Genomic DNA, 15,980 nt, shown 5'->3' with positions numbered 1-15,980 from the left:
AGTGTGTGTTTATTTGAAGCGCAAACGTATTGTTTTTGTCTCTCTCTCTCTCTCTCTCTTTCTCCCTCTCTCTCTCTCTCTTCCTCCTCCCCCCCCCCTCTCTCTCTCTCTCTCTCTCTCTCTCTCTCTCTCTCTCTTCCTCCCCCTCTCTCTCTATCGCTTCCTCTCTCTTTATATCCCTCTCCCTCTCTTTCTCTCTCTCTTTCTCTCCCTCTCCATCCTTTCCCTCTGTTCCCTCTCTCTTTATCTCCCTCTCCCTCTTTTCCCTCTCTCTCTCTCTCTCTCTCTCTCAGCCAATGCTCAAAGCTTGCTGTCCTCCATCTATCTCTCCATCCCTCGTTTACCATCTGTCTATTTGCCCTCGTAGCATTCTTATCTTCCATTTAATTTGCTTTTGCAGTCATTTTCATCACCACATAGCTTACTGTACTCTACACAGCACTGCTATAAAGAGTAATTGGTGCTTAGCAGAGAGGATGAGCCTGTATCTTCAACAATACCATGAGACGTGAGCCACAATCAGGATGTGAGTGAGATAGCTGCTTGAGGATCAGTAGTTTTATAAATTCAATGGCAGATGGGGCCTGCAAACTGATCATGGTTCTGCAACATTGCAAGTGTGTGTGTGTGGTGGGGGCACTTCCTTGATTAAAAATATATTTTTACAAATATGTAAATGAATATACTGTATAATTAAACATTTCTCAGGAATGGTTGTCCAGTGAAGTTGCTAATAGACACTGTGTAAATACTGTCTAGCTGCCTCTGCTTTTATATGGAATGACCTTTTTTTTATTCATTTAGGGCAGCACATTAGAAGCCATGGAAAATATGCATATTTTCCAATAAAATGCCTCAATTCAAAAGCCGGGTTACACCTATTCACTCAATCATGCATTTCCCCTCAAATGTCTCGAATTCCCTTTATCCATGATAACAGCAACAATCAATATGTTTCCATGCCTATATAGTTTCCCAGAAAACTTCCCACACATATTATTCCTCGCTTCCTCTCTCCTCACAGAATTCTTATGAGGCTGATACATATAGATCAGACATGGAAAGTAATGCACCTCCCACTGGCTGCTGACGTCAGGGCCCAATGCACTGGCCTACGTCTGCAGCTTGGAGCCAGGCAGCCTCCTGCAGCCCTGCCCTGTTCCTGGCACAGGGTCTGCTTCCATCCACTGGGAGACAGATGAAAGTCAATGGGCCCAGAGAGGGAGATGGAGAGAGAGGCATCTAGCTAGCCTAGTGCAATCTGGAACTGCAAAGAAACCAGAGTAGAACATAGTGGTAGTGTAAATTATCCAAAAGCAGTTTGAGTTTCATCAGTGAGTCAAGCCGATTAACTGCACCTCCTATGAAGGTCCAGGGATTTGGAATTGAAAATGGAAGTCCTTGAATAGTATGGTTTTGGGGTACATTTAATTTAGCGGTTCATTTGGAGTCTTTGCCAATCCGACTGCAATTACATTCTCAAACACAAAGGTTTTGAATCAGTGAACTTTAAAGACAAGAGTCAGCCTCTAATGACTAATTGAAGGGGACACTAGTCAGGTCCAAGAGGACTTTGTCATCTTTCTGATGTTAGAAAATAACACGTCCGCACAGCATACTACCACCCCCAGGCCAATGGAGGAGGAGTGAAATGCTTCAATCAGACCTTGAAGAATGGCCTTAGAGCACACCTTGCCAAGGGGTGTATGTTCACTAAGGCCCTCTTCCACAGAGATGACTGTACTCAACCACCACTACACTTCCTCACCATTAATTGACAATATCTCACCATAATGACAGTTCTTCAAGGCTTGGAAAAAAGTAACTGACTTTTCAGGGCTCAATTTTAACAAGCATAACTCAAAGGTAAATCAAAGAGCTGGCAGTAGCGCTATAGGTTCAGGGGTGTGTCAGAAATCCTTTTTGCTATTTACAAAAAATGATCGACGCAGTGCTGTCAGTGACACAAAGGGGCTGGGTTTTGATGAATAGAGAGGCTTGGCCTCTCACTGGCCAATCAGAAGGTGCGCCATGGCTAAATATGTAGTTGCTCTCTATTTACGGTCTTTTATGTATTGCTTGGAATCAACTCCAATTCCAAATGTTAGTCCGTTATAGTTTGTTAAATAGCTTACAGAAACTAATTAATAAAATGTAGACCTAGCCCATCTTTGCTAAATATGTTTCCTTGAACCTGTTTGCAGTCCACATTGTTCTAAGTAATTGCATGGCTTCAATGTGGAAATATATAGGCCTACATAGCATGCACACTGATATAGAGGCTAGGTCTACTGTAAATTACAACATGGCTGAGCATGGACATGCCAAATATTGTCAATAGGCAAGATACAATTAATTATTGATATGGCCTAAAAAGAGAGTGAATAATTCTAGTCAAATTCTAAACAAAATGAAACAACAACTAGTTTTAAATAGTCTAAATACACTTACAGGCACCATAATTGCTCCCTGTAGGCATATAATTTTAAAACATTGATGCAGACTATGGATTTTTTTATATATTTTTTTTAACTCTGTTTATTAAGTTTTGAACATACACACACACAGACAAGACAAAGCAATATAAATAATATACTCAACTAGAAAAAAAATACAAATAAAAATACAAATAAAAAATAGCTTTAAAGATACCATACTTTAGACAAGTTAAACACACCAGGCAGAAGGCTACAGAGGTTAAAGGGCAATCTATAGTACAGGGACAGAGCAAACACCTCACCATTGTTCCTGTAAGCAGTCAAGGGATAAGGGTGGAGAAATGCAACCACTCACAGAGAGTCATGGCCACAGACCAACCATCCACTGGACAAAAAATAAAGTTTACAATGCTTTAAAATAAAAAAATTAAATGATTATTCATTTAGGCGTGAACAAAATGTAAAAATAATTGGGAAAAACAAGCTCACACTTCAGTCTCTGCCTGGGCAAGATGAACAAGGCATCTGCGGACCACAATCAATAAGCACATGGACCTTAATGCCCCCCCCAGCAAAAACACAGAGAGAAGCTCCTCCAACCCTTAAGTCACAGACTTATTTTAGTATTAATTGGAATGCCATCAGAGGATGGACTGTTTAAAGTAAGACCGGAATGGAGCCCAAGCCTCATCAAACAGTTTGGGGTTCCCACGTGAATTGAATTGAATTTTTTCTAGTTTCAGAGAGCACAACACATCCCTCACCCAATATTTATAAGATGGGGGAGCTGCCATCTTCCAGTTCTGTAGTATTAGCCGTCTAGCTAAAAGAGTTGTATAAGCAACAGTGTCCGACTGGATTCTTGACAGGGGGGTACCCATGGGCAGTACTCCAAAAAGGGCTGTAAGGGGAGACGGATCTATAACAGTGTCATATATATCAGAGAAACATTTAAATATTAATTCCCAGAAACCTGACAGTTTATGACAGCCCCAAAACATATGCAACAGTGTGGCTGGTTCCACCTTACATCTGACACAGGTAGGATCAAAATCAGAGAATATTCTTCCAAGTTTGGCCCCCGACCAGTGGATACGGTGAACCACCTTGAATTGAATGAGGCTGTGTCTAGTGCTAAAAGAGGACGAGTGCACCCTGTGCAGCACAGATTCCCAGGCGTCTTCCCCAAGTTCCTCCCCCAAATCCTTTTCCCATCAAGTCTTTAAAGGCACCAAAGAAGGGTTCTGTAAGTCATGAATGATTGCATATACATCTGAAATTGCGCACCTAGGAAGCTTTTTCAGCTCCAAGATGCTCTCTATAGCTGTATTCGCAGGCCTATTGGGAAATCCAGGTGTGTTAGCCCTGACAAAGTTTCTAGTCTGGAGATAGCGGAAAAAGTGGGATTGGGGGAGATTGAACTTTTCCTGCAGCTGAGAAAAAGAGGCAAATGTATCGTCAAATAATAATTGGGCTAGCGAGGAAAGGCCTAGTGAGTGCCAAATGCCAAAAGCCCCATCATTCAAAGATGGAGGAAATGAAATGTTCTGATTGATTGGGCCTGATAGAGAAAAGCCTCGGAGGCTAAAGGCTAAACGGAACTGATTCCAAATTTTAAGAGACTGCTTTACAATTGGGTTGGCACACCTTTTGCCTAGGGACACTGGGAGAGACGAGCACAGCACAGAGGAAAGTGCTGCAGGTTTACACGATTCAGACTCCATCTGGACCCAGAGTGGTCTAGGGCCAGTAGGATCAGTCTGCAGCCAGTACAGAACGGCTCTGAAATTTGCAGCCCAGTAGTATGTCTGAAAATTTGGTAGAGCTAAACCCCCCAATGACCTAGGCTTCTGTAAATGTTTTCTACCAATCCGTGGTACCTTGCCATCCCAAATAAAATGCATGAATGTTTGATCCAGTGAAATAAAAAAAGATTTTGGAATAAAAATGGGTAAACATTGAAATAAATATAAACATTTGGGCAACACATTCATTTTAATGACATTAATCCTTCCGATAAGAGAAAGGGGTAGCGAATTCCAAAAAGTAAAAGATTGTTTCAATCTGTCTGCTAGAGCAACAAAGTTTTCCTGAAACAAATTTGAATATTTCCTTGTCACTTTTACTCCCAAGTAAGTGAATTGATCCCGGACAATGCTGAAATGAGAACTTGTAAAAGAGCACTTTAAAGCAGCTTTGTTTACCGGAAAAAGCTCACTCTTGCCCAGATTCAGCTTGTAACCTGAGATTGATCCAAACTTTTTAAGAACAGATAGGGCACGTGGTAATGAGGTATCGGAGTTGGAGATAAACAAAAGGAGGTCGTCAGCATATAGCGAAGACTTTCTGCTCCCAGCCCGCCCTGATTATGCCTTGAATGGCATCATTAGAGCGTAGTGCAATGGCGAGAGGCTTGATTGCCAAAGCAAACAACAAGGGGGAGAGTGGGCAACCCTGTCGGGATCCGCGGTGCAAGGGAAAATAGTCAGAGGACAAGTTATTCGTCCGTACCGAAGCCATGGGGGAAAAATAAAGAATCTTTATCCACGCAATGAATTTGGGGCCAAAGCCAAATCTATAAAGGGCAGCTGTTAGGTAATCCCACTCAACGCGGTCAAACGCTTTTTCGGCATCAAGTGAGACCACCACCTCCGGGTCCTCCGACGCTGGGGAGTACAGTATATTCATAAGGCGCCTAATATTGAAAAATAAATGCCTATTTCTCACAAAGCCAGTCTGGTCAGAGTGTATTACTTGGTGCAGCAAGCCTTCCATACGGATGGCTAAAAGCTTAGCTAGGATTTTGTAATCACAGTTTAAAAGCGAGATTGGGCGATAGGATCCACATTCCAGGGGGTCTTTGTTTTTCTTTAGTAGTAATGAAATTGAAGCCTGATAAAGACTAGGCGGCAGCTTTGAAGTATTCAGGCACTCTGCAAATAGTCGAGATAAGAATGGGCAAAGCAGACCAGAAAACGTCCTGTAAAATTTGGTTGGAAAACCGTCCGGACCCGGTGATTTACCACTTTTCATTGCGGACACTGCTGTTGCAATCTCCTCAAGCGCAAATTCTTCTTCTAGACAGTCATGGGAGTCTGTATCAATTGAAGGCATATTCAAGCCATTAAAGAAGGAGTCAATCAACAAGGGGTCTTGAGGGGATTCAGAGGTGTATAGCACAGAGTAAAATTGTTTAAATTGATCATTGATCTCTTTATGTATAACTGTGGTGGCACCAGACGGGGTCCTTATTTGTGGGATTAAGCGTGAGGCCTCAGATTTACGGATCTGATGCGCAAGGAGTTTACTGGCCTTGTCGCCTTGTTCATAGACTTTGTATCGAGCTCGCAAGGGTAACTGTTCAGCTTGCCTGGTAGAAAGCTCATCAAATTCAGATTGGAGTAGTTGGCGCTCTTTATGCAGATCAGAGGAAGGATCCGTAGCATACTTCTCATCCAATGTGGCTATGGACTCGCTCAGGTCCCGAAGTCGCTGGGAGCGAACTCTGTTTTGGTTGGCTGTATAAGAAATAATTTGGCCACGTAGGTATGCTTTGAGAGACTCCCATATGGTTGAGCAGGACATACCTGGTGTTGAATTAGTTTCTAGGAATAAGGTAATTTCAGAAGAAATGAAATTGACAAACTCCTTATCTGAGAGTAAAATGGGGTTGAGACGCCATTGATAACACCTAGGAGGTCGCTGGGGAAACTCTAGTTCAAGCACTAATGGTGAATGGTCAGAGATAACAATACTCTCGTAAGTACACTGCCGAAGGTTAGGCAGAAGTTTTTTGTCCAAAAAGAAGTAATCAATCCGGGAGTATGTTTGATGAACATGAGAATAAAAGGAATACTGTCTATCTGTAGGATGTAGGAAACGCCAGGCCTCAAACATAGCATATTTCTGAAGAAAGGATTGAATAAGTAGGGCACATTTAGATGGGCCTGTATTTGTTTGTGAGGACTTGTCAAGAACTGGGGACATTTTACAGTTGAAATCCCCCCCTAAAATCAACAAATGAGAATCTAAATTGGGAATAGCAGACAGAAAGGAAGAAATGAAACTTGTGTCATCCCAATTGGGAGCATAAACACTAGCCAAAACAAGAGGGGTAGAAAACAGTTCACCGGTTACTATGACGTATCGTCCCTTAGGATCAGCATTAACCAGAAGCTACAAAGGGAGTAGCTTTATCAACCAGAATAGCAGCACCTCTTGATTTACTATGAAAGTTTGAGTGGAACACTTGACCAACCCAGTCCTTACGCATCCTAAAATGCTCACCAGTCCTCAAGTGAGTCTCTTGTAGAAATGCAATATTTGCATTCAAACCCTTTAAGTGTGTCAACACCCTCTTACGCTTCACCGGGTTGTTAAAACCCCTTTGGTATTCCAAGAAATGTACTTGATCGTATTATTTCGGCCCCCCTGGGCATTCCCGTTATTCAACCCTGTCATTAGAGCATAGAATGGAAAAGCGATGAGCGCCCAAAACCCCCAGAATAACTTGTTTCAGAGTAATAATGTACGGTGGTAAATGCTTGGAAAAAGTACAGAAAAAAAACTAAAAAGACAGAATGACAACATTAGAACTGAACAATTCAACCTCCCCCCACCCCCTCCCCCCATCCCAGACAATACCTCCCCAAACGAGGTACAAGCCTAAATAGAACATGTTCTCTTCGCACAGTATGTCTGTGAGAGTGCGGTCTTAAACCTAAACCCACAGTCCCGCTCTTTAAAGTCGCTTTTTGTTAGTGGATCAAGCAGCAAAAAGAAAGATTTGTATGTATTTTTTCAAATAAAAAAAAGGCGAATCCCTTGTGCAAACGGAATGACAAAAGCACCACTTGTAGATGTATATAAAAGTAATTATAATAGTAGTCTAGTTGAAGCTGAGACAGCTTACAACCAATACCAAAAAACTATGTGTGCGCAACGTTGAACGTTTGCTGGGCATAAATGACGCTCAAAACTTTTAAAATTAAAGTGAGGCCCCAGAAACCGTGTAGCCTCGGGAGACATTTACTGTTTACTGGGTCAATGCAAACGGATGCAGTAAACAAAGAACCAAAAATATTTTGAGTCACTGAGACAATGTGTAAACAAACTAAATAGGTGAGCGAGATAAGGCACGCACACTAGATGATCAAAACATTAGATCACATCAAATAAGCCTGAATAGTTTCACCAACTATACAAGACTAGCCTGTTATATCTAAACATAATTGTACCGCAAGTGGGGTACTTACTATCCACAGTTCGCAAGCAACAGTTGCTGAACTGTGAGCATATTCAAGACTTCTTGATGTGACGTTGAATGTGAGCCATAGCCTCATCCGGAGATTCAAATGTGTAGTCTTTACCCTCGTGAGATATCCATAAACGGAGGATCTCCATCTTCTCATGAAAAAAGTGCACTCAAAGAATTAAGTCACGGGGCCTCTCCCCATCCCGGGGCTTTGGGCGCAGCGACCGGTGGGCTCAATCAATCAGGGGCTTTTCATCTAAGGCAAGAACATACTTCAGCAGCCCTGAAACAAAATCTGTGGCGCGATGCATTTCCGCAGACTCTGGGACTGATACAAGTCTCAGATTATTGCGGCGAGAGAATCCCTCTAAACTCACACAGCTCTCCCTCACCTTTTTCAAATCCGCAGCTAGGCGTTTAACTTCAGCCTCCAGGGATGTAGTTAAATCGGAGACATTAGTAGCGGAGGTCTCAAGTGCTGCAATCGTTGTAGTGTGTAACGCAGTTGTTGTTTTGAGTAATGTGATTGCTGGCACAGTCTTGTTCCGCAGGATGGTTAAATCTGCTTTTAAAGTATCAGAAACCTCCTGTATTCTGGCCTCAATCGTAGCAACCACCTGTGTTTTCATTCCAACTATCTCAGAGCGTAGTAGTTTGATGGCCTCGAGAATGTTCATTTCAGCGCCGCCAGGCCAAGCCGCGCCCCCGGGTAAAGTGTGCGTCCCCGGGCCCTCAGACTCAGGAGAGGGCGGTGATGAGAGCGGGTCTTGTAGGCCGGGTTTTCTCAAAGTCATGCTCTTGGCCTTATGCTTGGTCGACATGCTGGCATTCGGAAGCAAAGTAGTCTTGGTTTTTACGGAAAGGGATCACCAAATTAATATTTGAAAATAAATACGGTTCTGCTGCAGAATTCACATAAACTTTAAGAATACCACGGGAGCAAACGGAAAACACGTCAGTCGCACATGGCGTCCCCTACCATCCCCCGACAATGGAGGGTTTTACACACATCCAGACGTTTCACAGTGGCTGGACAAAGGTCCAATATAAAGAGAAAGGGAGAATGTCCACTCACCGTTATACTGCTCCCAAATATAATGTTTTATGAACATATTTCAACCATCTTACAGATCACACTGCCTACAATACACAGATAAAAAGGGAATGTCAGCTCACTGTTTTGCTACCGTGATTAAGATTTATTTCCAAGCCGTGTCAAGAGCCAAACCCTTTATCGACGGTCTTGACTAGCCTACTTGATTGCATTGGGCAGGAAAAAACAGCCTTCATTGAGAGGAGGGGAGACCATGCTTGGTTTTTATCAAATAAAACGAAAAGGCATTCGTTTTTATGTTTCTTAATACGAAGTATACAGGCACCAGAAGCGTATTACTCTAGTCCCATGCTCATATGGACAGTGTGCATCACGGCTGGATATGCTGAGTTTCCGCTGTCAAAATTAATTCCATAACCAACCGTGTTACTGCTAAAACCAGCTTTTTGTTGATCTTAAATATCCCCACCAGTGTTGCCTGAAATTAGCACTTTGAATCATGTTTTTAAGGACACACCTCAAATGTTTCAGCCCTTCCCATCTGAGCGCAAGCAAGCTGATATAAGACAGGTAAATGAAAAGCCCTTCCCAACAGTGCAGAGAGAGAAAAAACATGATAACACGAGAAACAAACTAGTGCATTCCTCCCTATGTACTGCACTAGTTTGACCAGGGCCCATAGGGCTATTCAGGGTAAGGGTGCCATTTGCGGCACAGCCTTGATATTTCCTGTTTTCTTCCGTCTCTGGGTTTATGAAATGGATAAGGATCGTCCCGGATTAAAGACTTACCAATTAGACATTTCCCCTGGTGAGGTTAATGAAGGATTAAGCCATGAGTTAGGACCTCTCAGAGACCCCAGCCCAGACCCCATCTACAGAACCATAAGACTATGGGCTCAGCCAATAACAAACGTACAAATTAATCAATTAGCAAACTTGCATGTCCTGTCACTGTGGTTCCAACCTCAAGCCCACACATACATACTGTACACTTTGCACATGCACGGGTACGCACGGACACACACACACGCACACTTATCCTAACAACTCAAAACTCGCATTTGTCCCATCTCATATCAAGAGGGAACCCCACCAAAGCTAAATAGAAAGACAACTCCCAAAAAGAGGTCAAATCCAGCTGGAACAGACCAACCTATCCTCCTCATAACAACCAGACTTGGTCCTACCTGCACCAGGTTCCACCCCTCCAGTGACTCAGCGATGATGGATGTGACAGAAGGACACACCCCTCCGAAGATCATCAGGTGTTTGGGTCCGTAGCATATGGCGTCGAAGAAGGCCCTCAATCCCTTGGCGTTGTCACACTGCATAGGGACAGATAGGAGGTTTGGCAGAGAGAGAGAGAGAGAGAGAGAGAGAGAGAGAGAGAGAGAGAGAGAGAGAGAGAGAGAGAGAGAGAGCGAGAGAGATTAAAAGCTGCATTACATTTTTCTAGACTATTTTGGGCTGGGAAGTGGCTGGCATGCAACGTTGAAAGCACATATTTAATTGTGCTCTGTACTGCACACCTCTTACTGTAGCACGGTAGTATGGGCCTATTCCCTATAGGGCTCAAAGGGGCTCTGATCTAATGAAGTGCCTTACATAGGGACTAGGGTGTCACCTGGACCTCACCTTTGGAGTTTGTGGGGAAAGTTTTCATTTGGAAAGGACAGAATTATGTGAGGCACACACAGACAGACTATGTTAGCTATATACAGAAGCCTAAACATACACTACAAATACATGTGCCTCCTATAGATATGCAATGCATACATGTAAGTCCAAGTGTAGCACTTAAATACATTGTTATGCAATATGTGAGTACAAATCTGAAATACAATAGTAATGAACAAAACATGGCGTGATGTGATATCTCGAAATGATGTGTGAGAGAGAGCCAGCGAGAGCAGAGAGAGAGAGGGGGGAAGAGAGAGGGGGGAGAGGGAGAGAGATATGAGAGGGAGAGGGGGGAAGAGAGAGGGGGGAGAGGGAGATAGAGATGAGAGGGAGAGAGAGGGAGAGAGAGATGAGAGAGAGAGGGGGGAGGGAGAGAGAGATGAGAGGGAGAGAGAGGGGGGAGAGGGAGAGAGAGATGAGAGGGAGAGAGAGATGAGATGAGAGGGAGAGGGGGGAAGAGAGAGGGGGGAGAGGGAGGGAGAGAGAGATGAGAGAGAGAGGAGGGAGAGGGAGAGAGAGATTAGAGGGAGAGAGAGGGGGGAGAGGGAGAGAGAGATGAGAGGGAGAGAGAGATGAGAGGGAGAGAGAGATGAGAGGGAGAGGAGGGAGAGGGAGAGAGAGATTAGAGGGAGAGAGAGGGGGGAGAGGGAGAGAGAGATGAGAGGGAGAGAGAGATGAGAGGGAGAGAGAGATGAGAGGGAGAGAGGGGGGAGAGGGAGAGAGAGATGAGAGAGAGAGAGGGGGGAGAAGGAGAGAGAGATGAGAGAGAGATGGGGGAGAGGGAGAGAGAGGGGGAGAGGGAGAGAGAGATGAGAGGAAGAGAGAGATGAGAGGGAGAGAGAGGGGGTAGAGGGAGAGAGAGATGAGAGGGAGAGAGAGAGAGGGGGAGAGGGAGAGAGAGATGAGACTGAGAGAGATATGAGAGGGAGAGAGAGGTGGGAGAGGGAGAGAGAGGGGGGAAGAGAGAGAGAGGGGGGAGAGGGAGAGAGAGATGAGAGAGAGAGAGAGATGAGAGGGAGAGAGACGATCCCACTGCTGCTACTGCAGAATGCAGCCATCACCATGGCAACGGTCTTGGCTCTGTAGAACTGCGGGAGGGAGATGAGAACAAGGGTAGAAAGAAAGAGAGAGAGAGAGAGAGAGAGAGAGAGAGAGAGAGAGAGAGAACAGGGAGAGAGAGAGCGAGGGAAACAAATGGAATAGCTCTATTGATTGCTATGTGAGCTCCCTAACTAGTTTTGCTGTGATTTTCTGAGTTTGTAATGATATTCCTATCACTTCTTGCCCCTATTACCAGTCAATTCAGGATGTTCTCCTGTGTGTATATAGAGTCGGAGGCAATGTCCACCTTGATGCAGTGAAGCTACACTTTTGAGGTGGTTTCACCTTGTTAAGATCATGTAGGTCTGAATGAGATGTTCTTCCAAGACGCCGTTGTGTGACTCAGTGGCAGGGACGAGAAATCGAACAGAGGACCTCAATGGAAATAAGCCTTCGGCCTTTATTTTGTTTTCATTCTCGATAATTTTTGTAATTATGTTTCTGGCAGCATTATGGGTATAGGTTCTCTCTTGCAACACAGCTCCAGTTACTGATTTAATTTTCAAATAGCTTGGAGTGTCGACTTCCTAATTTTTGTACAGTATATTGACTGTTGTTAAATGACAACAATATCGATTGATTAATTTTTGGGTAAAAAAATGTGTACAGTTTAAATTTCCAAAAAACCTGATGTATCTTCCTCCGCCTCCTGTATAAATGAAACATAATAATCCCATAACCAGTGCTCCACAAGGCACACGTGTGCATACACTGGTACATCGTACAGAGCCTTCAGAATGCATTCATACCCCTGGACTTATTCTATATGCTCTTGTGTTACAGCCTGAATTAAAAAAATGAATCTTTTTTTTTATTTTTTTTATCTCACCCATCTACACACAATACTCAATAATGGAAGAGTGAAAACATGTTTTTTGAAATTTTTGCAAATGTATTGAAAATCAAATACAGAAATATCTCATTCACATACAGTGCCAGTCAAAAGTTTGGACACATCTACTCATTAAAGCATCTTTCTTTTTCTCTTTTTTTGTACTATTTTCTACATTGTAGAATAATAGTGAAGACATCAAAACTATGAAATAACACATGGAATCATGTAGTAACCAAAAAAGTGTTAAATAAATGTAAACATATTATATATTTGAGATTCTTCAAAGTAGCCAGCCTTTGCCTTGATGACAGCTTTGCGCACTCTTGGCATTTAATTAATCAGACTGTTAGCACCAAGGTGGTGTGCCCTAGTAGGACTTTTGCTGTGTGCAGCTCACCCTCCACTATCAGCTCAAACATAAATATTACTGTCATGTCTACTTCTGCTAAGCCGCTCAGTAAAACAATCAGCAAAACAATCAAGAATCCCAGAAAAGTGCTAAAAATAGCCCACATTATCTTCTTCGGGCTAGGGGGCAGTATTTGGAAGTTTGGATGAATGAGGTGCCCAAAGTAAACTGCCTGTTAATGTCTGTGAGTATAACAGAACTGATATGGCAGGTGAAAACCCGAGGACAATCCGCCCAGATTTTTTTTTTTCAGCTCACCTCTGATTACAATGGCTGGGATTGGGAATATAAAAGGAAGTCCTCCCAGATAGTTTTTCTAAGTGGCTCCCATTTTGGCTGTGGTGTTTGTAGCGCGGTCCGGTGAGTACTTTGTTATTTATCTCCGGTAATGGTCTCAAGTATTCTCTGTCTTAAATTTGATCATTTAATTACATAATAGGGTGCCTGAGGATTGATTAGTAATGTTGTTTGATATGTTTGGAAGACGTTTATTGGTAACGTACGGGATTCATTTGTATGCATTTTGAACGAGGGAAATCGGTGGATTACTGAGTCTAGCGCGCCAATGAAACTTTTCTGGGATATAAAGAAGGACTTTATCGAACTAAAAGGACCATTTGTTGTGTAACTGGGACCCTTGTGATTGCAACCATAGGAAGATCTTCAAAGGTAAGTGATTTATTTTATCGCTATTTCTGACTTTAGTGACGCATCTGCTTGGTTGCAAAATGTATGTAATGCTTTTGTGTTGCGGGGCGCTGTCCTCAGATAATCATATAGTGTGCTATCACCGTAAAGCCTTTTTGAAATCTGACAACGCGGCTGGATTAACAAGATGTTAAGCTTTTAAATGATGTATGACACTTGTATTTTCATGAATGTTTAATATTACGATTTCTGTAATTTGAATTAGGCGCTCTACATTTTCAACGGATGTTGGCCAGGTGGGACGGTAGTGTCCCAATGATCCGTAAGATTAACATATGTAGCATAAGAAACAAGGTTAATGAAATTGATAACTTGCTAGTAACAGAGGACATTCATATACTGACTATCTCTGAAAACCACTTAGATAATACCTTTGATGATATACTGGCTATACATGGTTATACAAGCAATACATGGTTATAATATCTACAGAAAAGGCAGAAATACCAAAGGGGGTGGTGTTGCAGTCTATATTCAGAGCTACATTCCAGTAAAGCTTAGAGAGGATCTAATGTCAAATACAGTTTAAGTAATATAACTACAGATTCATCTGCCCATTCTTATAGGAAGTAGCTATAGACAACCAAGTGCTAACAATCAGCCAACAACAAACGCCAAACCTACACATCCAAGAATAATTGACCAAATAATAAAAGGCATTGTAATTTTGAATTCTGTATAATGAGTGTAGAAGAGGTGACAAAATGATTGTTGTCTATCAACAATGACAAGTCACCGGGTCTGACAACATACAAACTACTGAGGACGACAGCGAATGATATTGTCACTCCTATTGGCCATCTCTTCAATCTAAGCCTACAGGAAAGTGTGTTCCCTCAGGCCTGGAGAGAAGCAAAAGTCATTGCGCTACCCAAGAATAGTAAAGCACTGTTTACTGACCAATCAGCATGTATTCAATTTTAACCAGATACAATACTACAGTAAATAACTTGACAACAGACTTTCAGCACACTTATAGGGAAGGGCATTCAACATGCACAGTATTTACACGAATGACTGATGATTGGCTGAGAGAAAATGATAATGATGTGGGAGCTGATTTGTTAGTCTTCAGTGAGGCTTTTTTTTAGGGGTGGATCAGCTTAATATTGCGGAAAGATTGTTGCTTCCATCAATGTAATTGTCTGCCTCAGTTCCAATCCCCCATATCTTTTTTTGGTAAAAATATATATATCCATATACATACACGTACATACACATATGCATACATATCCACATATATACATATATAGATATACATACTATTTTTAGAATATACCTTAATCATTCCCTGCAAACCCTACCACCCTTCCCTCAATTGGAGTAAACTAATTACCAATAACACTTAGGCTTCTACCTTCCGTTTATACATCTTATACACATTTTACAGACACAACCTATTTTACAATAGTTATATTGTGTTTGTTTTTAGTCCTTCCTCTATTTCTGATGTCCATCCAGTTTGATTTCTATTTGTAACTGTGCTATTTCACAACATTTCTGAACCTATATACATTTTACAGACCCCGTATGTTTTACAATGGTTATCTTGTTATTAGTCCCACCCTTCAGCTCCATTCAACCCCTCCCATCGATCTCTCAACATCATCCATTTTGGATTTCTATTTGCCATATATTTTTCAACTGTGTTGTGATGCATCACAAAAGTACTGAACCTTTCTATTCTCATAGCTACTACAGATTGTAAATTAAAAATGCATGTTTTTGCTAAAATAATGATTCTATTATTGATTGATTGACTATGGCTTTTCAAATCACCCAGTATTGCTATCTGTAGCGTTAGTTCTAGGCAAATGTTTCAATTCTTCAGCCATTCCTGGACCTGTGACCAAAAATGAGCTACATATGGACAATACCAAAATAAATTATCTAATGACTCTGCCTCCTCACAGAAAAATCTGCAGAGCTGGGAAGATTGTATCCCCCATATATATAACATTATATTGGTTGCAAGAAGTTTGTATAGTAATTTAAATGTAGTTTTGAATCCGTCGTTGTTTTGCGTATCAATTCATAAACCATGTGCCATGGAATGGGTACGTCGAAAATCTCTTCCCAACTATTTTGCAATTTATATGGCACAGCTGTCAGTCTTTTGGTCCTTAAATGAAATTGGTATGTTTATATCACACTTTTCTTTAACCATTTATGTTCTTTAATACAGGGCTGACATACAAGTTTCTTACTTTTTCCCCTTCTACTTACCTCTTCCATTTTTGTGGTAATGCTGCAATTAATTGGTTGTAATTTTGGGTAGAGCAGACATTTCCCTTTGTCTGTGTTCGCTGCATGTGTGACATAACTCCACCAGTCCTATTTATGATATAATTCACTACAATTACACCTTTTTTAAACATTTCTTCGATAAATACAGTTTTTTTTATCAATTAGTATATTTGAGTTTAACCACAATATGTGTTGTATTATCTGTTCTGTCTTTTCAGGAGGATTAAACTGAAATTGCAACCAACTTCTTTC

At 41.9% G+C, this 15,980-nt stretch overlaps 1 protein-coding gene across 1 annotated transcript in view; it reads right to left on the bottom strand.

Annotated features, from left to right (window-relative positions):
- Positions 1-15,980, bottom strand: part of LOC139372747 (gamma-aminobutyric acid type B receptor subunit 2-like) — a 460,183-nt gene that overhangs the window by 315,592 nt on the left and 128,611 nt on the right. Inside the window, exon 2 of the mRNA XM_071112543.1 lies at positions 9,936-10,073. Coding sequence (XP_070968644.1) covers positions 9,936-10,073 — 138 coding nt within the window. The remainder of the gene's footprint in view (positions 1-9,935; positions 10,074-15,980) is intronic.

Source organism: Oncorhynchus clarkii, chromosome 18 (assembly GCF_045791955.1).
Source record: "Oncorhynchus clarkii lewisi isolate Uvic-CL-2024 chromosome 18, UVic_Ocla_1.0, whole genome shotgun sequence".
NCBI classification, from domain to species: Eukaryota; Metazoa; Chordata; class Actinopteri; order Salmoniformes; family Salmonidae; genus Oncorhynchus; species Oncorhynchus clarkii.
This window is presented reverse-complemented; position numbering and strand designations above follow the sequence as displayed.